Source organism: Sinocyclocheilus rhinocerous, unplaced genomic scaffold (assembly GCF_001515625.1).
Source record: "Sinocyclocheilus rhinocerous isolate Xijiao unplaced genomic scaffold, SAMN03320098_v1.1 scaffold410, whole genome shotgun sequence".
NCBI classification, from domain to species: Eukaryota; Metazoa; Chordata; class Actinopteri; order Cypriniformes; family Cyprinidae; genus Sinocyclocheilus; species Sinocyclocheilus rhinocerous.
Window position 1 is genome coordinate 449,570 of NW_015637147.1, and position 27,040 is coordinate 476,609.

General features: G+C 36.2%; 2 protein-coding genes across 2 annotated transcripts; both read left to right on the top strand.

The window, feature by feature from the left end:
- The first annotated feature begins 9,574 nt into the window (after positions 1-9,574).
- Positions 9,575-10,888, top strand: LOC107748619 (G-protein coupled receptor 183-like). The gene is made up of 2 exons (XM_016563500.1): positions 9,575-9,605; positions 9,831-10,888. The coding sequence occupies exon 2, from the start codon at positions 9,835-9,837 to the stop codon at positions 10,858-10,860; it is 1,026 nt and encodes a 341-aa protein (XP_016418986.1). The 5' UTR covers positions 9,575-9,605; positions 9,831-9,834; the 3' UTR covers positions 10,861-10,888.
- Positions 10,889-20,290: 9,402 nt separating this feature from the next.
- On the top strand, positions 20,291-22,989 carry LOC107748620 (G-protein coupled receptor 183-A-like). The gene is made up of 2 exons (XM_016563501.1): positions 20,291-20,479; positions 21,667-22,989. Exon 2 carries the CDS (start codon positions 21,684-21,686, stop codon positions 22,800-22,802), a length of 1,119 nt encoding a protein of 372 aa, XP_016418987.1. The 5' UTR covers positions 20,291-20,479; positions 21,667-21,683; the 3' UTR covers positions 22,803-22,989.
- Positions 22,990-27,040: the final 4,051 nt, after the last annotated feature.

Consider the following 27,040-nt stretch of genomic DNA (forward strand, 5'->3'; position numbering starts at 1 on the left):
TTTTACCTTAATTGTGTTTTGTTCATTGAGTGCATGTGACGCAAGTTGAAAGTTTACTTGGATAATTGAATACACAGCCTTAATTTTTGAACTAAATAAATGCATATTAAACATTTGGGAAGTATTTTTTCCTATATTCATTTTGCTGTCCTAGCTATTCACAAATTCATGGTTGCATTTTATGGTGCGCATTTAGCATTATTGTCCATGACTGTCAGAACAGACCTATATGACCCATTTTTGGGTCACGACCCACCAGTTGAGAAACCACTGGAATTGATAAATCCAGGATTATACAATTGAATACAGCTCTCTTTACAGGAAAGCAAACCCAGTAATTGCTGGTATGATTAAAAATACAATTTTACCAGGTTACATGTTTAAAACACAAATCCCCCTTGAGATTAAGTGTTTGTTTTTGTCTGTGACCAACCTTTAGGCCGGAGGACAAGTTTTCATAGTAGAGATTCATGATGAAAAGTGTGTTTATGTGGTTTAGAAGACGTCTTTACGCACCAGCCTCCACCCTGCATTCCTGCTGACCATCCTCCTGGAAAATGGCATATGGTTTACAAAACATCATTGTGGCTGTGGCAGCAATTACTGTTAATATATGTCAAATGGCTAAAGCAGAGGCTTAGAAGCAGACTGATCACTCCGATAACGCCAACTGTCACTCCGTTAGCCACAGCACAGCCACACTGGAATAATTAGTCCACTCTCTGTGAATAAAACAATATGAAAACAGCCAAATTGACATCCAAAATATGGGCTTTGCCTCACATGACCTGAAAATAGGCTATACCATACAGGCCAAGTACAGAGGCAATATCTTCAAACACAGAACTGCATCAATATTGATTCCCCATATATTCATTTTATATTCATTAAATGAAAATCAAATCGGATACTGCTAGTAATCATAAACTACTCAGAGGCTTTTTATCAGGCAGATAAGCAGAATTAGAGATCAGTTTTTGGTTTTATAACTTATAAAATGAGCATAGATTAGATAACTAAACTAACTTGGGGGGAAAAAAAGGAAATGCAAAAGAAATGAAAAAAAAAAGGAACAAAAAATTCCACTGACATAAATCTATCAAAAAAATGTAAACAAGGTAATTTGGCAAAAAGGCTAAGTTAAGCATTTAAAAAATATATTAAAGAATTACCTGTAAATGTGACTACATGAAGGCGAGTCTTAAGTGACTTGAATTAAAGCTATATTTTAACCATGGCTTCTATGTTAAACCTGTACTTCCACAAAAAAAACAAAAAAAAACATTCACACAAAATCATAGACTCTAATCAGAAAGAAGAAATCACTCCGAGTTGTAGTTCAAGGGTCAAATTAAAAGAAAATGACTTCACTGCTCAATTCAACATTAATCAGTTTGGAATTTTAATATTAGGATTTAACCTCCTGAGACCCTGTGACCTCATATGAGGACATTATATGTTGGTGTATTTCTCTGAGACTATACATGCCACAGTTTTAAGTCTGGATGTCCTGTACAGAAGGACATAGCATAACTTATGAACGAAATATAATTAAAAAAAAATTTCTTTTTTCTTTTTTTTATGCTCTAAACAATGTAAAGACATGAAATAAAACTTTTTTTTTTCCTAAAAATCTTTTCTCGGGTTAAGAGGTTAATGATGCAGATGTTTGAATTTGCAACATGTTCATACTGTGGGTGTGAGGCACTTTCACATGAGTACAAAATAGGACCTGCAGCTCTTTAAATTTATTATTTTTTTTTATAAACACACAAATTAAATAGAAAAATGTTAAACATAAAAACAGATAAAAAAACTGTCAGCATTTAAGAAGGTTTCTAAGTAACAGGGATGCAAATGCTGCCTAAATTAAGCTGTCACTCAGTAGGGGCTAGTTAGTTTGGGACCAAATTTTGGGATGCAGTAAATGATGAACTTGACGAAAAAATACATATTCGTTTGATCTTGGTTAGGCTACCACAAAATATTGTCTGTTGTTTATCTAGTCATTGTAGTTATATTTTCACATTGTATATTTAAATAACCACAATTGCAGCACAATTACCCAATTGTTAATGTAAAGATGGTTAAAAGGGCAAACACATGTAAAGAAATCAAAGGGACCCATTTTCGATCTAAATGATTTTTACTACAATGAACTGAATACCAACTCAATAGATGTCACATTATGATACTGCTGTAGGCTGTATGATCCTAACTGTTAAATACACACAAGAAAGTAAAACATAGTTCTCATAACCCAAAACATGTAATTTGTCATTCCAATGCTTTAAATAAAAGTCGCAGGATACCAAAGTGTATCATATTCATGGAATGTGCTGTGAAACCACCAACACATTGTTAAACCACCTACCAAAACCAAAGCAGACTGCTTCAGGATCTCTCCAAAATAAATGTTACATTTGTAGTTCCTATAAAAGATTTAGAAAACTACTTCATACAACACACCGTGGAAGAATCAAACACTTTTTTCACATAAATAGGGAAAATGCTCTGTGTCTCCCTCTCATGTGTTTCTCTCTCTCGCTCTCTCTCTCTCTCTCTCTTTCTCTCTCTCTCTCTCACACACACACACACACACACCCTGCAGGGCAGACAGTCGGGGCACGGCTCATCTATGTGAAGCCAGCTGGCTGTGGCGTCCCTGAGAGCCGAGCACTTGTCCCCCGCTGAGTGCAATTGAGAAGCGCAGACCTGCCTTTACTCTACACACAGCCCAGAGCCAGGCCTGACAGACACTGTCAGTCTGAAACACAGCGACGCAGGGCCTGTGGCCTTATCTGCACTCAAACACGCAAACATACACAGGGCACTTTTACCACCTCTCACTAAATTTGTGTACGTATTCGCTACACATTCGTTTCCTTTCTAAAACACACTCTGAGTGTCGATTCCCGTAAGAGGGAAACAGAGTGCTAAATTTGACAAGCAGCTAAAGGTACGCAGGGCGTCTTCATGCGAGTGTAAATGAGTGACACCGTCAGAGATGTGCATCCGAGAAAGCCACGTGTAATTGGTGATGATGGGAATGGACACAAGCCACATGAGACCACTGACAAAGAACCAGCATCGCCACCAACAAAGGGCTGGCGGGAGAGATGACGGCTCTGAAAGGGGCAGGGCAGCTTCAAAGCCCACCAGAGTCATTCTTTTCTTCTTCACACACCCAGAGAGCCTCTAAAAAGTGATATTTCAGCATATCATTATCATTCAGCCTGGATGAATTCATAGTCGAAGATCAAAAGAACAGTTGCATGAGAGAGAGATATATCATAATTACCCCGGGCGGGCTGAGACTCAAATCTAAATGGGTCACATCAGGCTATATGTGTTGACAACATTACATTAGAAGATCAGATTAGTTACTAAAGCTACACAATGAAAATGTCCAATAACAGGAGGTTTACCAAGGTAAAACCAGTTGAATTCGGCTCATCATGTGATCTCAACATGTCAGCCCCCATGAGACGACCCGCTCTAAGCAGAATAAAAACAGCTTGTATTAGACTTCTGATATGATTCAGTATTCATCTAATGATTTTCAACACATTTTTCTTCAAATACTATTTATTTATGTGTAAAACATTTTTAATCTGCACCTTTAACTTAAACCAACAATTTGATCTTTCACCAGTTTGTATATAGTGTAAACCAGTAAAATTCTCCTGTGCCTCAGTAAAATTTTAATGATAGATCCTGTTAATTGAATTTGATAATCTTCATGCTTATCAGCTAATTCGTATTCGGCAACAAAACACTGGGAAAACCCAATGTTTGCATTACAGTTTAGGGAGCCAAAGGTTGCTAATCATGCAGTGATTAAATGAGATGCAGTTCTGCTAATGTGAAGAAAGTAAACTACTAGTGTTAGTTTCAGCACGTTTGCTGGGTCAATCATAAGGCAAATGTTAGCTTGTAAAAATATGGTGAGGTTAAAGTGATGTTGAACTAGTGTAGCCCATTCATGTAAAAATATTAATATTTTTATCGTTGAATATTCATGCATATATTATATGTGATATGTACTGTATATTTTGTAACTTTTTGTGCATTTATGGATTTACCAGGCAGTTACTCCTTTAAGCGGATTTGATAGATTTTGGTTCCCTCTAGTGGTCACCGAAAGAATAAAAAGGTTTTATTTCTGTTAAAAAGAAAGGATTGCTTTATTTAACAGTATATTAAGGTTGTTATATTATTTTTGTGGCCTTTTGTTTACAACTATGTTTCCCAGAACATTTTTCTAATTGTTCTAATGAATAGCTAGTCTTAATCAATATTCATACCATTAGCAAATGTCAGGACACCGACACAAACAATGTGCCACAAAACCACCGCGTTCACTCTTTTCAGGGGAAATCTGCCTACGAATGGCTTCAATATGCAGATACAAGTTATAGCTGTCTCTGCATATTAAGCTGCGACAGTAGAAAGCACTGTAACACTGAAAATACATACATATATACAACTAATTTTAAAAACAGGGGAGTTTTAAAACCATCAAAGTCACTAAGATACATTTCCGTTTCAGCATCCTCCAGAAGCATGCAGGAGAACAGCATTAGTAATAGACTACGTGAGGGCCAAAATTATACAATGAAAAATCTGATTATGCAAACAGCAGAGGAAATGTCTGCACACGTGTGAAAATGCGGTTGGATAGCTGTAGAGTGCAGAGTTTCATACCTTATATTTCTGAGCAAATGGCATTCCATTTCTTATAATTGATGGTCTTTGAGTCTGTTATGTTGTTTTGGGATTTTTGACCACATTTTGTGTGAATTTAAGATATCTGACATAAGGTCACTGACATTCTGTTGGCATTTATCTTTTTTTTTTTTCGTGGTCATTATGAATTTGAATATGAATCTAACATGAATTTATCACTCATATGCATTTATAACTGAACAATGTTCATTTGTTTGTGTAATATATTTCTTTGAATGATTAATATGATGTTGGATTTAAATTTGTTTATTTGGTCATGTAGGACTAGCTGCCATTGACGTCAAATGAAATTCAGAGACTTAAAATGAAAATTGAAAATTCTGTCATCATTTACTCAGCCTCGTGTTGTTCCAAACCCATAAGAAATGCGTTTATCTTCAGGACACAAACAAATATATTTGAGAGATTTTTTTGATAGATTTCTGTCGAAAGTCTATTCTCCGATTTCATTTCTGGTATTCAAATTTGTCCCTCATTTTGAATTTTGCACTTTTGCGAACTAGTCCTAGGTTTTTTGCCTGATCGGAACCAAACCAGTCATTGCCGGTGTTCTGACGATTTGTGCTACCCTGTCAGATTTTGCTACCTCCCATTAAAACATAGCATAGGCCTAATTCGATAGCGAAAAGTGCTACCTATCAGATGTTGCTTCCAGCATGATATTAATAAGGTGTGAGGCTTTATTAACATGTACACCTACCCTTACAGTAGGATAAATACAGTGTTGGTAGCATAATCTGATAGGTAGCATTATTTGTCAGAACACCGGCCCTACCTAATAAGCGATATATGCGGCTGCCACCAGGGCACCCATGACTCATTAAGAGTACAACCCTTTTGGACCATGCGCCCGACGCGGTGACAAACTAGCAAAAGTGGATTCGGACACGCCCTAAGTGCACTTGCGCCGTGCGCTTTAGGCCATGTGCTTAGATCGTTAAAATATGGCCCTATATGTCTATGATAAACTCCCTGAAATTGCAATTATAACCACTGGCAGCAGAGGACCACTAATGTGCTCATTCAGCTCAAACAGTACTTTTCATAGGTTTTGCTTTTATATTTAGACATCATAAAATGACTGTTGTAACATTTAAAATCACATCGAGTCAAACTTTACCACTTCATTTATACAGATTTATATCATTTTTGACAATTTTGCCAGATTGTGATTACAGTTAAACCTGAAAATGATCTATAAATTGTTAAAAAGAGATTTGCAGTAAGTATTTTGTTACCTATCATTTATTTCAAATATCTATATCTGCAACAAAATGTGTGTGTGTGTGTGTGTGTGCGCGCATATGTGTAAGCATGTTTATTTAGTATTAATATAATAGTTTAACCATTTAATTTCTGTGTGTGTGTCTCTGTGAGCGTATTCTCCATCATTGATGTGTTTTAGTGTCAGCCATACATTCCAGGTTGGCCTAGACACTAAAAGCATAGCACCTTAAAGGCCTTAAAGCGCTTGAACCCCAGTAATTGCTGTTTGCAGCAATATTTAGGGGTTCAAGCGCGTACTGCTGAAATCCTATTGTAATTGTAAAGATTATTATAATTATAATTATTATTATTATTATTCTGCCATAAAACTCGTGCAGACCAAACCGTAAGTCCCAGAGACTTGAAACTTGGCCAGATGGTAGAGCTCAATTTGGGGAGAGACTGGCAAAGAAGATTTGAACGCAAAAGAGCTCATAACTCCTAGACTCCTAAAAAATAAATAGATAAATAAAAATCCATATGAATCAAGTCTTCTGAAGAGACATTGGTTTATTTGATAAACAGCTTTAATTTAGTCTTTATTTCAAAATAAACATTAGTATCTTCATTTATGTTCCAAAAATAAATAAAAGTCTTATGGGCTTGGAATGACATGAGGGCGAGTAAATTAAGTTTCAGCTGGTTTTTACTCTGTAATTGAAGTAAATGGTTTTCGAGAGCAGTGAAAGGTCACTAATCGTCACCAGTCAGTTATGATACAATTCACACAGGTCACAACACCAGTTCCTCGTGTGGACAGCATCTCAGATAATAGCATACTGTTGGTCAGTACTAGCTTTCATGCTTCAGTATAATCAGACACTTCCTGTTAACGAAATGAGTCTATTTTATGATTTTTGTCCCCTGAAAGTGATGACTCAGTATGAGACACACATGAAAGTCAGTTCTTAGGAGTCTGACCTTTTTCTGTTTGTTCAGAAAGGGGAGGGAGGCCAGGATGAAACTGATTTGTAGGGAATTATGCATTTTACGTGCAACATCATCTTCAGGAAAAAAAAAAGGGAAACCTGAATGAAGTCAGTCACTGTGTTTAGTGTTTACATCAAATTTCAAATCACTATGAGCTTGGAATTTTCTCCTAAAAAGGTTTTGATATAATATCTTTCTTTTCACTTGAACCGGATTTCAAATGCAAATATTTTACAGAAAATATTGAAAGTAATTAAGGAAGTTCATTATTTTATTCACTATATTATTCATTCATGACAAAATGGGACTTTGCTCATAAAATGCTGCATAAAATGTGACCTGTAATCCTCCACATTTGTATTTGGGTATTATTTCACATTTTATGCATCAGGGGAATCGTCTCAATCATCCTCACAGGGCTCCAGCACCTAAGACACAGATGACAGTAATTATTAATGGATGTGAAAATGCCATGCCAAATGCCATGGCTACCAGTTGCAGCCTTTGTGCATGTAATTGATATCAGTTGTTTAGCCAGTTTAATAAAATGCTTATAAGACATGCGAAGTTGAAGATTAAGACAGAAATATTCTTACTGCTTAAAGGGATAGTTCACCCAAAAATGAAAATTTGATGTTTATCTGCTTACCCCAAGGGCATCCAAGATGTAGGTGACTTTGTCACAACACAAACAAAGATTTTTAACTCAAACCGTTGCAGTCTGTCAGTCATATAATGGAAGTGAATGGAATCACGGTCGAGAGTAAAAAAAAAACATACACAAATTAAACCCTACGGCTCGTGACGATACATTGATGTGTAAAGACACAAAACGATCGGTCTGTGCAAGAAACTGAACAGTATTTATATCGTTTTTTAATGTCCGAACTGTCCTGAGCACGTCCTGAGCGCGTGACACGTCTTCTTCTTCTTGCTTTACGGCGGATCGCAGACTTATAAGTGCATTACCGCCACCTATCTCTCAAATGGACCATTGACACTCTATCTACAATATCAATTAGGAGTGTCAATGGTCCATTTGAGAGATAAGTGGCGGTAATGCACTTTTAAGTATGCAATCTGCCGTAAGGCAAGAAGAAGAAAAGACGCGTCACGCGCCGGCTGTCGAGGATGCGCTCAGGACGCGCTCAGGACAGTTCGGACATTGCGGTGAAACAGAGGTAAAAAATTATATAAATACTGTTCAGTTTCTTGCACAGACCGATCGTTTCGTGTCTTTACACATCAATGTATCGTCACGAGCCGCAGGGTTTAATTTGGTTTTGTTTGTGTATGCTTTTTTGACTCTCAAAGCCGTGATTCCCATTCACTTCCATTATATGACTGACAGACTGCAACGGTTTGAGTTAAAAATCTTCGTTTGTGTTCTACTGAAGAAACAAATTCACCTACATCTTGGATGCCCTTGCGGGTAAGCAGATAAACATCAAATTTTAATTTTTGGGTGAACTATCCCTTTAATACCTGCTCTAATATGCTTATTTCATCATGCCTATGATTGAACAAGATTTATAAATACTGGAAAAGTATTGGTCATTATTAGTTAATGATACCGAATGCATTGATATTACATTGATTTTAACCAACTGAACTTTGTTGTAAAGTATTAACAAAACTACAGTCTTATGAATATCTATAACGGCTAATGCAAATGTGTAAATATAATCTGTAGCAAGTTGCACAGCAGTTGCTGTTATGTTCAAAGATTATGTATGAGCGCATATAGTGCCAGACTCTTTGCAAGATAAAGACCACAGGGATATCTTTAAGCGAACATCTCTCACACATTACTTCACGTTTTTTAGTATTGTGAAATGAATGGCAGCACTTTTTGTTGTTTTTTACCACTTTCATCAACAGAAAACCAAGTGATTGGGAAACTGCTGCCATATATCGAACATGAGGATGAGGTATAGTGTGGTTATAAACTTGCTCGCTGGGTACAGCAGACTACCTGTGTTTTCATACTACATTAAAGTTGCACAACCATGCATGATTTGTTTTCAGTTAAACTTGACACTTAAAGTGACTTCTGTTGGTCCGTCTAAAGCTCCCCGTGCCTGGGATGTGTTACATTTATCCTCATGGTTTTGAAAAGGGATGCTGTTAAGCCCTGCAAAAGTATACCTCAACATACTTGTTGGCATGTTAACTGGGTCAGTGCTGCAGAAATAGGAGCTTGTGGTTGTATGTGAGCTGTAATAACCAGAAAAAGTGTAGGCTATTATCGCAGGCGTTGTAGCATGTTTCTTTGACTGTTAATAATGAAAATATGAGTAAATACATTGACATTAAGACTACAGCAAACCTGGCCATTGGAACATTTATTATATTTTAGCTGGAATTTCTCTGAATGTGTTAATGGAAAACAGTATTTATATAATATAGGTTTAATAATAATAATAAAAAGTTATAGTAATTAAAACTGAAGGAAACAAATAAAACAAGACATTAAATAGGAAACAAAAATGACTATTTCACTCTAACAGAGATTTACAGGATACCTAACCTAACCCCAATTGAGCTTAACCAATCAGGTTTAAGGGGATGGGTTTCTTTTGAAGTAATTCAGCAAAAACGCTCACTAAGTCTGTCACATCACTATCCAATTCAAGAAGAGACAGACTATCAAACTTACTGTGAGTATCAGTCAATTATTGTGACTTACTGATGTGCAATCTTGTGGATCACAATATGATATTATATATATAAAACACTGTGCTCCAAAAGTTTCCACAACAATATATACATATTTCATTTTATTGAACATTTTTAAACATGAAGCAGATGCAAATGTTTTGGTATTTATTTCCACCATTTCAGCGGTCTTGTTAAGAGTTTTGTATTTGCCCAAATTGTCTCAGGAACATGACAGATCAAACTACACAACAGACAATGCCAATGAATGACAGCTACACAAACCAGACTTGCGACGTTTTCATCTACAAGGAGTCTGCTCGGGTCCTCTTTCCCATTTTCTATTGCCTGGTTTTTGTCATCAGCGTGGCAGGTAACAGCCTGGTCCTCTGCATCACCTGTCAGAAAAAGCAGAAGATGAACTCCACCACGATATATATCATCAACCTGGCCATCTCCGACACCCTCTTCACCTTGGCTCTTCCCGGCAGGATCACCTACTACATCCGAGGCTTCGACTGGCCTTTTGGAGATTTCTTGTGCCGGCTGACTACCATGATCTTCTACAGCAATACCTATGCTAGCATTGCCTTCATGACCTGCATCAGTGTAGATCGCTACTTGGCCATGCTGCACCGTCAGAGGTGTCAAAGACTGAGGAAAACCAAAGTCGTACGAGGTATCTGCATTCTGGCATGGGTGGTGGTTCTTCTTGAGACGTCCCCTCTGCTCTTCAAGAGCACCATGGAATACAGATCCAGTCATCGAACGTGCATGGAGTTCTCCAATTTTGATAGCCACATGATGGCAATAGGTCTTCTGTTCGCTTGCATCATAGGATTTTTCTTTCCATTGGGACTCATCCTGTGCTGCTACAGTCAGGTCAGCTGCAAGCTCTACAAGACGGCCAAGGAAAACCCAGTTACCAACAGGTCTGGAAGCAACAGCAGGGCCAAAAATATGATCCTGCTCATTCTGCTGAGCTTTGTGGTGTGTTTCAGTCCCTACCACATCAACATCATGCAGTTTGCAGTGAGAAGGCTGAACAATGTGCCCTCTTGTGAGGGGTTAAAGACTTTGAAAATGTCCCTGCAGGTAACTGTTGCCATGATGAACTTTAACAGCTGCCTTGACCCTATTATTTACTTTTTTGCCATCAAAACGTACAAGCAGAGAGTCATGAGTCTTTTTAAGAGCTACATTTCCGTTTCAGCATCCTCCAGGAGCATGCAGGAGAACAGCAGTAGTAATACATGAGGGGCAAAATTACACAATGAAAAATCTGATGGTGCAGACTGCAGAGGAAATATCTGCACACGTGTGAAAATGCGGTTGGATAGCTGTAGAGTACAGAGTTTCATACCTTATATTTCTGAGCAAATGGCATTACATTTCTTATCATTGATGGTCTTTGAGTCTGTTATTTTGTTTTGGGATTTTTGTGTGAATTTAAGATATCTGACATAACAAGGTCACTGACATTCTGTTGGCATTTATCTTTTTTTTTTGTGGTCATTATGAATTTGAATATGAATCTAACATGAATTTAATACTCATATGCATTTATAACTGAACAATGTTCATTTGTTAGTGTAAAATATTTATTTGAATGATTAATATGCTGTTGGACTTTTTTTTAATTGGTCATGTAGGACTGCCATTGACGTCAAATGAAATTCATAGACTTAAAATTAAAATGGAAAATTCTGATTTCTGTTTTCAACCCCCCCCCACCAACCCCCCCAACCCACATAAGGTCAAGGAGGCTAGGAGAAATTCTGAGTAAGAATGGGTGATTAGGTAGGTGTATGTTAATATCTGTTGGTATTTCTGTAAGCTGCTGTGTAAATACTATGTTTTGCTTTAAAGACACTCACAATGTGTGTGTAACATTTTGGACAACCCCTATAACAGCATTTTCCATTTGGGAATTTAATGTAGCTGTCAATTGTGCTAAACAGCTTTCTTTGAATACCAATTAAAGAGGTTCATTTACAAGCTGTTGTGTTTTATTTCACTTATCATCTCCAGCTGCCTACCCAACAATGAAAGAAATGAGAAAAATGTTTTTGATGACCTAATCTGCCATTTAGTTATCAACCCCTGGGAATGCACAACATGACTCTGAGCGTCACAAGAAGTCGTCATTTATCTATAACCAGAATCACATCTCAGCATTTCTTAGAAGGTCATGCCACTTGATTCAGTCTTTGTAGCTCTGACATATGAAACATATCAACTGAAACAGTGTTACTACGAAACAGAGATGACTTCACCATCACACTCTTCTGTGTGGGCATCAGGGACCAAAAAGCGTATGGCAGCACGTGTTTGATGGGAGCACGTGGGTGTTAAACACCCACATGGCAGCAGTGTTCTTTTTCCTGCTTAATTTCACCTGAGCTTCAGAACAGGATATCAACATAACCACAAGCACATGAAGTGTCTTTTTTAGCTGCTACAGGTGGTTTACTAGACTTTGTTGTGTATTCCATGAAGCTACATGTCTATAAAAAAATGCGGAGAATGTGGCAAGCATGTAGCAGCCTACAAAACATAAGGATGTAGGTGGCAGATAATGTGGGTGGCAAAATTGTCTTTGTAGAGAATATATACTCAGAGAATATAATTTGAATATAACAATGATTACAAATGCACAGTATCTGCTAAAGCATTAAATGGGTTTAATAACATGACATTTGTTCAACCTCATCACACACTGTCACCCTCTAGTTTCCCAAAATATGTGGCACACGACACTCACGGCAACAAAAAGTGTAAGTTAAATTAATAACATTTTTGTACTTCATTAAGTTAACCGGATCTCATGAATATTTATATAAAACTATTTCATATCTATTAAAAATATCTTCCAGACAAAATTAGCAAAAATTAGTGAATAAATAATTAAATGGATCATATCTATCTATTTGTTTGTTTGTTTTTGCACCAATAAAGTCACATAATTTAGTTTTACATTAATATTTTCCACCCTAATTCTTCTCTGACCCCTAATTCAACCGGATGTTTTTTTGTCTACGCAAACGTCCCCTTCCTCTGTGAAATGAGTAACAGTGGGTTGCTGCATTCACACGTCCACCATAATGACCTAATCCCCGGTCAGAGCAAAGGAAAAAATGGTCTGATACATTTATTTATTTAATATGCCAGTTGTTTATTTTTTTTAATATGCCAGTTTTATTGTGGTATAATCTGTTTCAGATTTTGGGGAGGTAATCCAAATTTAATAACCTTTTTTGACCCAAATTAGCCTTAAAATCTTTTCTTTCCTAGTGACCTTTAAAAATGCAGATTGTTCTAGGCTTGTTGCCTTCATTTAGATTAATGGAGTTCAAAATGTCCATCAGTGATGACAAACAGATTGCCTGATATTCTGCTACGGAACTTCCCAGTTCAGTCTGGAAATCATAGACCTTATAGTCAGCGTCAAACTTAATGACAAAATATCTTTCCAATAAAAACCTTTCAGTAGACAAAAACAGTTTTGAAAAGTATGTGATCTAGTACCTTTACAGTACGTACCATTGTAAAAACTGTACCTCTATGTCTCAGTCTCCTTTTATCCATGTAAAGTTCAATATGGTGTCTGTCCTCCTGACTAAAGTCTTGACTAAAAATGTAAGCACCAAACTTAATCATGTGGTTTGTATGAACAATTATTCAAACTTTAATCTTGAAAGGAAAACTCACATTTTCACAAAATAATGAGGATATCAGTAATTTATTATCATGTTCCAATTTAAAATTGCCATAAAGTAGCATGTTATATTTCTATATGATTTAAAATAATTTATGTATTATTTATTGGTGCTGCTGCTCATATTTACAGCCTGAAGGAGGCATCATAGAATGTCAAATTAAAGGAATAGTTCACCCAAAAATGAACATTTGCTGTAAATTTACTCACACTCAGGCCATCCAAGATGCAGCTTGTCACTTCACAAGACATTAACTGATGGACTGGGGTTGTGTGGATTACTTGTGGATTATTGTGATGTTTTTATTTGCTGTTTAAACTCTCATTTTGATGGCAGCCATTCACTGCAGAAGATCTACCGGTGAGCAAGTGATGTAATGCTAAATTTCTCAAAATCTGTTCCGATGAAGAAACAAACGCATCTACATCTTGGATGGCCCAAGGGTGAGTAATTTTTCAGCAAATTTTCATTTATGGTGAACTATTACTTTAAAGTCATCCTCCATCCTATTTTCAACTCCTATTAGTTCAGTATGCCATACAGTCTCTGGTTAACTTTATAGTTAATAAGCACATATGAAAAGAACTATACAATGTATAGTTACAGCTGTACAATGTTTGTGATTTATGATATAAAGTTATGAAATTATATCAGGGCTGTCATAGAATTAATGGATTTCCAATAGGTATGTAGCTGTGCAAATGGATGTTCACACTAAATATACTTTCAGGCTCATGCTAAGTACAGTATAACAAGACTGAATTCTATTGAATCCTAAAAAATGCACTAATGAAGCATTACTGCCATCTTGTGACTAAACACAAAAAAACTTTGGGTACCAGTTATTGTGGTTATTGGAAATGGCAAACAAAATAACTTTTAATTTATATATTACGTTGTTCAATTCAAAGTATATGGAAATTGCTTTTCACAATACGTTTTATTCCAAAGTAGCTTTACAAACCCCCAGTGAGTGAGCAAGCCAAAACAGAATGTGCCAAAGAAAACTCAAGTTAGATATTTAAGATCCTCCTCTAGGAAGAAACTAAGAGGAGGAACCAATACAGAAAAAGCAAGAATAGTATGCTTTTCTGAATTCAGCCTAAGACTCAAGCTGGATAAGCCCTCCTCGTGGGGAATGGGGATGGCACCAACTAGCTTGTTTGGCAGGAAGCAACCAAAGCATAGTTAGTAGAAACACTCTGTTATACATTTCCTGAATATATATAGCAGGATGATAAGAACTCCCTGCCATGACGACCACAATAACCCATGTCAAACAATGGCAATGCTGCAAATCTATATCTAGAAAAATGTAACTCATGACCACCTTGACCAAACTTTCATATAACTATGTTTCCCAAATATGAAAAGCAAAACTCAGTCAGGGGAGATATGTGATAATTTCCAAATATATTTCCAACAACACTGGCATAAACAAGCAACTTTATCTTGCAGGATATCTGTGAATGACACCAAAAGTTCTAGTTCTCAATTTCCACTAAATGGAACCACTGTAGTAACTGGATACTGTGATAAACATGTTTTTTGTTTGCCAGATAACCCAACACCCAGTTGTGTGAAGTCAGCAAGAACATCCTTACCACAAGCTCTAACTTCCTGCTGGTGCTCTGCAATCTTATCTTTGCCACCATGCACATGTATTGCATTTTAATTTACAATAAAATAAAATAAATAAATAAACTAATACACCTTCCATTTTGTTGAACAAGCTTTATTAAAAAAGTTAATTAAATTGATCTAATGTAGAAAAAAAAACAATAGCCAAGTTTAGACAATTTAGTATTTATAAGCAACATGACATTTTTGACAACTGACAGGCTGTTGTACGGTGGCCGAGAAGTGCTAAACAAATCACAATTCTGAAATCAAAATAACAAATTACAAACGCAAATGCAAGTCTAAAAAACAAAATAAAAATTCAGAAAGCACAACAACAATTCAGAAAACATTATAACAAGTCAGAAAACACAATGACAAATCCGAAAACAAAAGGAAAAACCAGCCGAAGAACAGCAGAGTCGTGGTAGAAAGTTCGGAGATGGTATTAAAGTAGCTCAGTTTAAATGTATTGTATGAATTGCCCTTACTATGGAATAAAAAATACGGGGTGTCTATTTACATGTAGTTAAAAGTGGCTGTAAATTATTGGCTCCAGTGGCCCAGATGGATAAGTGCGCGCCATTGGCTTTTTGACGCGATCGACCTGGGTTCGATCCCGCCTTTTGCCGAACTTTTTTTCCCTCCCTTTTTTGAGCTTGCTAGTTTGATCACTAAAGTGCAAGCCTGAGAAAGTTATTAGTGTCAGAAAAATGTTTATTATTGCCACTAGTGGCGCTAACACAGCACAACAACACGGTGTGATATTTTAATGATTTAATATTTTAGTATTAAATATGGAATGTATTTACAGTGTATAAATAAAATTTACATTTACATTTAATCATTTAGCAGACGCTTTTATCCAAAGCGACTTACAAAATAATACAAATGAAAAGCATTATTAGCTCTAAGGTGTTTTATTTGTTATTTTCTTATTGTACCTATTTACAATTTCCATACAATTTTCTGTGGAAGCCTTGTTAACTTTTATAAAATGGTTATTTCAAAAGTAGGTTTTGTGCTCAAGGGTTTACCCACAATTTACTTATTCAAATATTTTCATCCAGAATAGTTTATAGTATATATATGAAAAATGTTTTAATATTAGTTGTGTTATCTATATACTGTATGTTATCTATAGACTTTTTTATCTATAGCATTCAATAATGAATTCTCATTCTATCCCTTTAAGTGCACTCAAATGACATCGGTCAAAGCAAAATGGCGATGTACTTTTTTCTTTTTTTCTTTACAGTTTTAATGTTTTTAAATTTATGAAGATGATGTAAACTGAATTGTACATTCTAATATTAAAATACTATTGTGTTTTGTACTTGCAACTTTGTGCTATTGCACATTTTAAGTAAAAAAAAAAGTACTGTAGTTCAAGTTCATGTGCGTTCAATTAAATGATCTTTACAAATGATTTTATGAGTTTTTAGTGATAAATGATTATGATTTAGGGAAGTTTTTCCCCTAATAAGAAGTAGTAGCTAATAAAAATATTGTGAAACTACTATAACATTTTGAGTTGTCATCTGTTTACAGTAAAAAAAAAAAAAAAAACACGGCGGAAAATGTGTGAAAACAACCCACAAACTCACATCAGCAGAAGGCATCAGTCTAAAGAACCTCAACATTTATACACCATTTTGTCTCTTGAACCATGGTTATGAATCGAGAATTTCAATTTCAAAACATGTACTGCACTACACAAAAAGATAAATACTGTTTTTCAATATCATCTACACTCACTGGCTACTTAATTGGGAATACCTGTTCAACTGTCTGTCAATGCAAATATCTATTCAGCCAATCACATGGCAGCAACTCAATGCATTTAGGCATGTAGACATGGTCAAGACAATCTGCTCAAGTTCAAACCAAGCATCAGAATGTGGAACATCCAACAAAGCTGATTTAAGTGACTTTGAAGGTAGCATGGTTGTTGGTGCTAGATGGGCTGGTCTGAGCATTTCAGAAACTGCTGATCTACTGGAATTTTTACAATAAACCATCTGTAGGGTTTACAGAGAATGAGAAAATATGTGTGAGCTGCAGTTCTGTGAACAAAAATGATTTGCTGATCCCAGAAGTCAGAGGAGAATGGTCAGACTGTTCGAGCTGATAGAAAAGCAACAGTAACTCAAATGATCACTTATTACAACTGAGGTATGCAGAAAAGCACATGTTCACCAAAACTGGATGATAGAAAATTTGAAAATGGTTACCTGGTCTAATGAGCCTTGATTTCTCCTGCAACATTCAGATGTTAGGGTCAGAATTTGGCATAAACAACATGAAAGCATGGATCCATCCTGCCTTATATCAGTTCAGGCTGCTGGTGGTGGTGTGTGAGATATTTTCTTGGCACACTTTGGGCCCCTTAGTACCAACTGAGCAGTTTAAACACCTTTTTGAGGTTTGTTGCTGACCATGTCCACCCTCTTATGACCATGGTGTACCCATCTTGTGATTGCTATTTCCAGCAAGATAACCTACCATGTCACAAAGCTCAAGTCATCTCAAACTGCTTTTTTTGAACATGACATAGAGTTTACTATACTCAAATGGCCTCCAGAGTCACCACATCTCAATCCAATAGAGCTCCTTTGGGATGTGGTGGAACGGGAGAGTGGCATCATAGATGTATAGCCGATAAATCTGCAGCAAATGTGTGATGCTATCATGTTAATATGGACCAAAATCTCAGAGGAATGTTTCCAGCACTTCGTTGAATCTGTGCCACAAAGAATTAAGGCAGTTCTGAAGTCCAACCCGGTACTAGCAAGATGTACCTAATAAAGTTTCTGGTGAGTATATTTCATGTGGGCTGTTGTTCAGCTGGGCTGTTCACACTACTACTACTGTCTGTTTCACGCTTTTACTTACCAACAAGAAAAAAAGTCAGACTCAGCTGCCAATTGTTGAAAGATTTCAGTATGATGTGCTGGTCTTTTAAAATGAAAGATTCTGTGATGGTAAGTCTGGTTAAAACTTTCAAGTGTATTGCTGACACTCAAAACAACTGAGCTCTCTTTTGCTATGAGTCAAAACTGAAACTTCTGTCTAGTATGCTTAAGAAATGAAACAAATTCAGCTAGCATTCAGCCAGTCTCTGCGGGGTTTGTGGCCCAAATGATACTGGTATGTCAAAATTGCAAAGAGGAATTGATTATAAAATATTTGTATTGGCTTTTTGTTTTACATATGACTCTAATAGGAACAAATCCCTGTCTGCGTGATTTTAAAAGCACCAGCTCTCAGTTTAGAAGCTAAGCAGACACATTCAGTCTGTTTTTGTATATGTTTTTGACTATTTTGACTGATTAAGTCATCCATTTTCTCCATTCAGACACGGACAGATTCATGAAACACTACGTGATGTAGGTGGATTGCTATATCCAAAGTGAATTTACAGCATATTTTTGATATATGCAATCTTCCAGAAGTAACGTGCGGTAAAGATTAACACTCAAGCGGCTCATGGATCAACCCTTGATGGGTTTAAACCCAAGTAAATGTCAGTTTAAGAGAGTTCTGGAGGCCACAGAGGGTGTGAAAAACACCCTTAGCTGTGTGAAAAGCACCACCGGGAAATAGTTAACAGCTATATATGCCATGTGCTCGACGTGAGATATTATTGCTTACACATTTGAAAAATGTGTTTTTCTTGCATGTGCAGAAGCAGCAGGTGTGTATGCCACAGTGCTATTGGAACAGAGGTCAATCTGTAGACAGCAGAAACAGAAGCCATTACTTAATTTCAGGCTTCCTGTTTATCACACTCATTTTCACAGAAAACAGGGTTAACTAGTGAAACGAACATCTCACCTTTACAATGCTTTTAGAATGTTTTGTTTAAATTTAGAGTAAAAAAAACAGAAGAGCAGGAGAGGGTGTGGTGTGAGAACATTCAAAATATGCTAAAGAACAAGCTGACAACCGTATGACAAAGACAAATGACTAGGATGATTTTTAATTGGATATTAAATAAATCACCAGTGATTTTGTACAGAGCACATATATTTCAGAGACTTTCATTCTCTTATACCTAAATATACACGCCTACACGCAAACACAAAAAATGGGACTCATTGTATTGGGGATCTCAGTTATTTTGGAAAAGTTATGAACATTGTCTCACCACATGGAGAGGGGAAAAAAAGGTTAATGTTTTTGATTTTTGGTAACAGGCGACATCACAAGAATAAATTTGTCATTGTTTTTAATGCTATACAGTGATTGCATATATGGAATGAAGGTTACAAATTTTTATTGCACACATTTAAAGGGTGTTTAGCAGAAGATGGAAAGATTTCTCAAAAGCCACATCCTCTCAAAAGTTAATAGAACTGTTGCTTTGGAGACAGTAGCCGGAAATAACCTTCTGCATTTCTGTTTAGTGAAAGTAGAAAGGCTCTGAAAGTATTTAAAAAACCACAAATTCAAAAGAAATACATTTTTGTGGATGTCTCTGTGTGTTGTCATCAACGTCATACGTATTAATGGGAATACACAACCTCAACACTAAGGAATCTACAAAACATTACAAAAAAAAAAAAAAAAAAAAAAAAAAAAAAAAAAAAAAAAAAAAAAAAAAAAAAAAAAAAAAAAACAGCCAGAAACTGTTTCATTAGATAACAAACGTTGTGAAGAACAAAATTGTGTATTCTGGAAAAATTGTATTCTCAAAATTTATGACAAATCAGCTGGCTACTTATCATAGCTAGCTGCAAAACTGTGTTTTAAGTGGTTGTAACGTAAGCCTACAGGTGCCAATAGGATGTTTCAAACTAAACAGGGAAGTCTTTCTAAAGCTTTCAGATGTAATTTTCAACTGCTAACAATAGAACGAAGAACTCCGCACTTTCACAACTACTGTCACACCCAATAATGCTGTAAACCACACGATAAAGAATCAAAATAACACATTTTATTAAAACTGAAGAAAAATCAAGTGCAGTTGTCCATTTAAAAACCACTAAAATTCTACCCTACTAATTCACAAATAAAACTATATAATAAATGAAGCTGGATTATTTCCCCCTCATCATGAACATAAATATATGTAAAATAAATAAATAAATAAATAAATAAATCTCCTTTTTCTCTACTTATGTTATTGCCAGTTGTGTCACAAATTTGACAAATTCAGTAACCAAATACAATTTTCAAAGTAAACCTTAACAAGGGTTATAAAGTCATGATGTGTTTCATCCTTTCATCCACAGTTGAACGCAAACACGTGTAGGATGGCAATTAACATGTGACAGCGAGAGGTCCTCACTCAAGATCGAACTACTTAGAAAAAGAAAAAGAAAAAAAAACTGGGCAGATCTCGATGAGAAATACAGGAAATTATGTCGTCGTCATGGTTACAAAAGCAAAGTGGAAACAGTATTTCATCGCTTAGTCTGGGTGTGTTAGAAAACGTGGTTAATGCTGGACCAGGAGGTGTCACTTTTGACACGGCAATGATCAGACCACTTGACACAAAAAAGGCACAAAAACTGCGGCACAAGAAAGTGTTGGTAAGTACATATGTTTTTGTAATAATGTTTGTGCAGGACTAATTTAAACTTTTTTTTGGATCTCACAAATAGTACTTTAGACAAGAATCATAAATACTCTAGGAAACAGCTCAGCAGAAATTTGCACACTTTGTTTGAATATTTTGAAGCTGTTTTAACCAGTTCTTGCTTCAGATAGTATATGTGAAATGATGTTCAAGCTGAAATTTTCTATTAATAATAACAAATGTATTAATTTTTTATAATAATAAAAAATATTAAATTATATATATATATATATATATATATTTTCTTTCTTTTGATGCTGTTTTGACCAGTTCTTGCTTCAAATAGTATGTGTGAAATGATGTTCAAGCTGAATTTTTCTATTAATAATTATTCATATATAGATATATATATATATATATTCTGTGAATTCAAATTCAAATAAACTTAAATATCCATTCAAGTTTGTTGTATTGCTTCAGAGCATGTGAGTACTGTGTGTACTGGCACATGGATGATTCATTATCATACTACAAATCTATGTATAGCATGGTTTCTACAATACAGTGAAACAATTATGAATGATTGCAACATGCTAAAGCAGCATATAAAAAAAAAACCTGCTTTGTTTTTCCTCTCGATCTCTTTCGAATCAGAATAGTCTAGTCCCTGGAAAGGAAAAATGGATATAAGCTTTGCAGAAGTATACTAACCGCTACACAATCATTGTTACCCCATCACAGAGAATTGTATCCTACTCTATTGTATTCTAGACATGTTTTTCTAGTAGTCAAGGTCTTTGTGAGGGTGCAGAATTCGGGTAGTTGTAGGACTGACAGGAAACACCTTTTGCTGCTCCAGTGGAGCGCGGTGCTCGTCTGGACCTCCTGTCTTTGCATTTGCACTGATGATTGACATAAAACTTCCTTGCCATTCACGGTGGTATCACAAACTTCCGTGCACACATGAAAAAATAATTTGACATGTTTATAAAAACATTGCTGTAGTAAGTTGGGGGGGCGAGCGGGTGCTTTGAAACCACAGGTGGCTTATGCCATTTCCTTTGCCTGATATGTATGCCCGTTACAAAAAAGGACGCAAGCTTGTTGCACTTCCTTAGTGAAACAACACTGTGTAACCTGATACAAGCATGGGTTGATTTTCTTAGTTCTGTAGTAATGTATCTGTTTTCCTTTTTCCAGATTTCATAACTGACCCCATGGAGATGGTAGTAGCTACAAACGCCACCCAAAATGACTCTGACACCTGTACCAACCTCTATGACCATCGTGGTTGGGCACAGTATTTTTTGCCTGCAATATATTCTCTGATTTGCATTGTGGGACTGCTGGGCAATGTGTTGGCTTTGCATGTCATTTGGCCTAATTTGAAAAAAATCAACTCTACAACTCTGTATTCAGCCAACCTGGTGGTGTCGGACATCTTATTTACGCTTGCTCTGCCCTTGCGTGCAGTTTACTATGGCAAGGGGTTCCACTGGCCAATGGGGGAGGGTTTGTGTAAGGCCGTGGCGCTGCTGTTCTACATCAACATGTATGCCAGCGTCAACTTCATGACTTGTTTGAGCGTGGACCGTTTCATTGCAGTGGTGCTGCCGCTGCGCTTTTCCCGATTCCGAAAGGTTCAGAAGGTGCGGTACATCTGTGCTGCCGTATGGGTTGTTGTGTTGATGCAGACCCTGCCTTTGCTGTCAATGCCCATGACGAACGTGGAGCAAAGTGGTCATATAACATGTATGGAGTATCCCAACTTCGAGAAGACTGACAACCTGCCTGTCATTCTCATCGTAGCTGTGTTGATTGGCTTCGGCATCCCTGTGATCACCATCCTGGTGTGTTATTCGGCACTTTGCTCCAAGCTCCGCCTCCTGGCCAAGTCTAATAAACTGACAGAGAAGTTGGGTCGTAGTCGTAAAGCCATCGGCGTGATTTGCGCCGTCATTCTCGTATTCGTGGTGTGCTACACCCCATATCACATCGACCTCCTGCAGTACATGATCAGAAAGCTGCGGTACAAGCCGGACTGTTCAGAACTGCATGACTTTCAGATCTCCCTTCACATCACCGTCTGCCTGATGAACCTCAACTCATGCCTGGATCCCTTTATCTACTTCTTTGCTTGCAAGGGATACAAGAAAAAGGTACTCAAACTGCTCAGGAAGCAAGTCAGCATGTCCTTCTCGAGTGTGGTCAGGACCTCGCCTGAAGGCTCCTCCAAAGACGTGTTTGGCAACGACAAAATCCATATGAGCTCCAGAAGCAATCAGAAAGAGAGGAGCAGTGTGCTGTTGAGCAACAGCAATGGTTTTGAACTATAAACAACAACAAGAAACACAGTTCACTGACTATATGAGATTTACAATACAACAGCAAATATCTCACCTCTGGATTATTTTACAGTGTTTCAAGCTATTGGTTGGTCGTTAATATTTTGTTATGCTGTTCAAAGATTATTGCACATTTGTCTTACATACATATATACACACATATATTTAAGTGCTAGAATTTGTTCTTCAGTTTTTTAATTGATCTTTTGAATAATAATAATAATAATAATAAATAGCTCAAATGACAAATATTTATATGCAGTGACATGATGAGCTACAGCAGTCTAGTGCCAAGAAACAATGCTTGTGGTGATTTCAATGTAGCCTAATGCCTCAAATCTTCTGATTCCATTCACAAGAAAAGATTAAATCACTGATTCTTCAGTGACCCTTTTGATCCTTAATCATTACAACACTGGGATGTGACCAGTGAGTCACTGAATGACTCTTTTTGTTTTGACTGAAGTCTCTCCCTTTATAGGTATGTTAAGGGGTTGCTGTTTTTACCTGCCCTCTATAGCACAAGCAAGTGGAATTATAATGTGTGCTAAGACAGTGCAAAGAAGTGAGCAAGATCATGCCCAAAACCCCCTTAAGAAACTTTAGCGAGCTGTCTTACTGGAAAGAGTCACTCTTTTATCTCAATGGCTCCTTATGCATCATAGTAGTGTCTCAGGATGATAAACTTGACAATCACACTGAAAATCAACTGTGTCATCATCCATTTAAATCGTCCAGATGAGCTTCCACAGCACACAAGAAGACTTAAATTGATTATTTCTAATTTGGAGCTATTTTACAGCAACATAATTATCAAGATGGACAAATTAGTATTTAAATGATGTTATTTAATTTTGACCAACAACTAGCTATGTTTACATGACACCTTTTGTTTCAGTTGGAAAGAATAAAATCAAAAACTAAATAAAGTGATCGGGTTTATGTGTTATCCATTTTAGCTCAAACATTCAGTTTAAGAGGCTATTACCAAAGGATAACCTTTTTGCAACAATCAAGTTGAGAACATATGGATAATGGAGGAGTTACAAAATGTACCTTGAATGAAACGAAATGTTACATTTTGTATGTGTGTGTATGTGTGTGTGGTTTTTTGGCTAGTTGACCTTTTTTAAATGGAAAAACACATTCTACCCTTCCAAAAACAGCATAAGTTAGTTTGTGGGTCCTAGATGCTCAACCTGGGGCAAGTTGCATAAGCCTGTGTCTTAAGAACTAATCTGACCAACTAGTAGTTAGCCAAGTGGCAATCAGTCTTATTTTTTGGATTCAACATAGACTAATCTACATTTTTATGTAACCAACTTTAAAAGGTTATGACCAGTTTTAAAAAATAGATAGATTTTAAAGTAGATTTAGAGTAGAATTTAAAAAAAAATCTTCCCATCATATGCTGTAGAGCAGATATACAATCCTGGAGGCAAAGAGTTTATAAAATTCACAATGACTGGTCCCAAATTTTATTTTAGTCTTGACCAAGTCCATAAAGCCAGGCAAATTTTGAATTCAGTGCAATTACAACAAATAGCCAGAAGAGAGAGCCACAAAGCCAAAAGTGAAGATCATGAACAGTACAACAGATGTCACTTCCCCTTTACACACATTGTGCATGCTTATATTGACATTTTAGTGTTCCATCAGTTCATGATGAAAAACAGGAGTGCTAATTTGGCTTAGAGAGGCTGGGAATTTGGGAACTGAATTAAAATTCAAACTTAAATGTATGTAAAAGGTTTACTGAAAACTCATTGTGATTGGTTAGCTGACTTAAAATACATAGTTTCTGAATTGCATCAAAATAATTACTATGAAAACTGGCCAAATAGTTAATCTTCTGAAGAGAAGTGAAATAATGTATCAGTGACACTACAGACAAAAACAGGAAAAAGGTCAAAACCAATACCCCAGAACAGAAGATGCATGGGGAGTTGTGGTTTGGAAAAATGGAAGGAAGTTGCTGTGTTGCTTCAAACCTCCTTGAACTGTTCCTTTTTAGGAGTCTGTAACCTTTTACACTGTAGGCCTAGAGATTCACTGTCTGGAACAGTAAAAAAGTCTGACAACAACTAACTCTTTACTGCAAGCACCGCCTGACAAACAAACAAACAACAGTAGCATTTACATCAGCTTTGGTGACTGATTAAAAAAAAAATCCTACAATAACTGCTTGTTGATGTATGTGAACTTTTAGATTATATAGTACCTTTCACATTATATAGCCAAAGCTACAAATGGTGAAATAACCATTTCTCTTTTTTTTGTTCTGTTTTGTTTTGTTTCAGCTGTGGTTAAGATAATAAGGTAATAAGCCACTCAAGATAATACACATAAAATCTTCAATGTCATGGTAATGCCATATTTCCTTTTGAACCCTACTATTATTTTCATTTTAGGAAGTTATATTCAATAAAGTATCCAGACAAATATTATTTTATTTCATGTCATCTACACTGAGGCAGTGTTTAATAACGACTATATTTATATGACCTGTTTACCCATCTTTATCTCCTAATATTACAGGAACGTTCAAACCCATGAAAAAAATAACTTCATATGCATGACAACTCAGATCACAGTGTCTCAGTTTTGGACTCAGTCTCAAGTCTGTCTCTATCGCCTCTATCTCATATTTCCATATAAGTCTACAAAAACAATGAGATTAAGTCATTATTCTGGTGTCCCTTCTCTAGAACTACAATATTCACTTCTCTTAGAATCTATAATACTATGTATGGCATTGGTAATGAAATCATATATATATATATATATATATATATACAGTGGGTACGGAAAGTTAGCAAATGGCTGCAATATAACAAAGAGTGAAAAATTTAAGGGGGTCTGAATACTTTCCGTACCCACTGTATATATATAAACACTGACTCATTCATTAATGATTTGGAGGAAAAGTGACCGGCTTATAAGGCATGCTGGGAGTCTAATTTGCATTGCCAAGACTGTATAGATTCATTTGTATTGCCCAAGCTCTAAGTGATACAAGTATACTTATAATGGAAAGAGTGCTTCATAACTTAATATAAAATATTAAAATATTTGCAATATAAAATATTTGTATATTATTTACATTATGGTTGTTTATAGGACTTCCTTTCCTTCCCCTTTTTCTAATATGGAGGAACCGAAAAAAAAAAGACTACGTGCACTCAGAGACCAAGCAGATGTTCCTAATTTTACAGTTCATTTCTCTATACTTTTACAAGAATCTCCACCAAAAACAAAAATCCCCAGGTTTCTACAACAGATCTGTTAAGAGAATGATATTTGTGTGTCAGTAATCCACATATGGGTAAATTCAAACTATAGTGACTTCCTGATGTGGGCGACTGTTGAAGAGGGGAAATGTCAGACAGCGTTTAAGAGGGTGAATGAATCAGTCGATGTACAGTGTAGGTGTCATGACTATTAGAGGTAACAGTTCACAGTGGAACACAATATTGGAGAATATGAATGTACTTCATATATTAAAGTGTTTTAGTTTTGATGTTTTTAAAGTACCTTCTTTCACACATTAGAATATTAAACTTCCGGCTGAATTGTGGCTGCTGGAACACTCCACTCGTGTGGGTTTTGTTACCACAGGTAAGTCACAGAACAACAACATCATTATTTAAAGGGATAGTTCACCCAAAAATAATCATTTACTCACATTCCAAAGATATTATGACAAAATATGATATGTTGTGTTCCTCAGAGGACAGAAAGTAATACAGGTTTGGATTGGAATAACATAAATGAAAGCAAATGGTGACAGAATTTATATATACATACATGCATACTGTGTGTGTGTGTGTGCATATATATATATATATATATATATAGAGAGAGAGAGAGAGAGAGAGAGAGAGAGAGAGAGAGAAAATATGGCATAGACAACAATCATAGTTAATCTTAGTTTTCAGATAGTCAGTTGACCTCAGTTGTGTCTAAACATGCTTGGTCAAGTGAGCTTTTTCTTTTTGCCCTGTGATTTTAAGTCAAGTCAAGTCAAGTCACCTTTATTTATATAGCGCTTTTAACAATACAGATTGTGCCAAAGCAGCTTTACAGTATCAAATAGGAAAATAGTGTGTCAATGCAAAAGGACATTAGTAAACACTCAATTTTCAGTTAAATGCAGTTCATCACTGAATTCAGTGATGTCATCATCCAGCTCAGTTCAGTTTAAATAGTATCTGTACAATCAAGTCGAC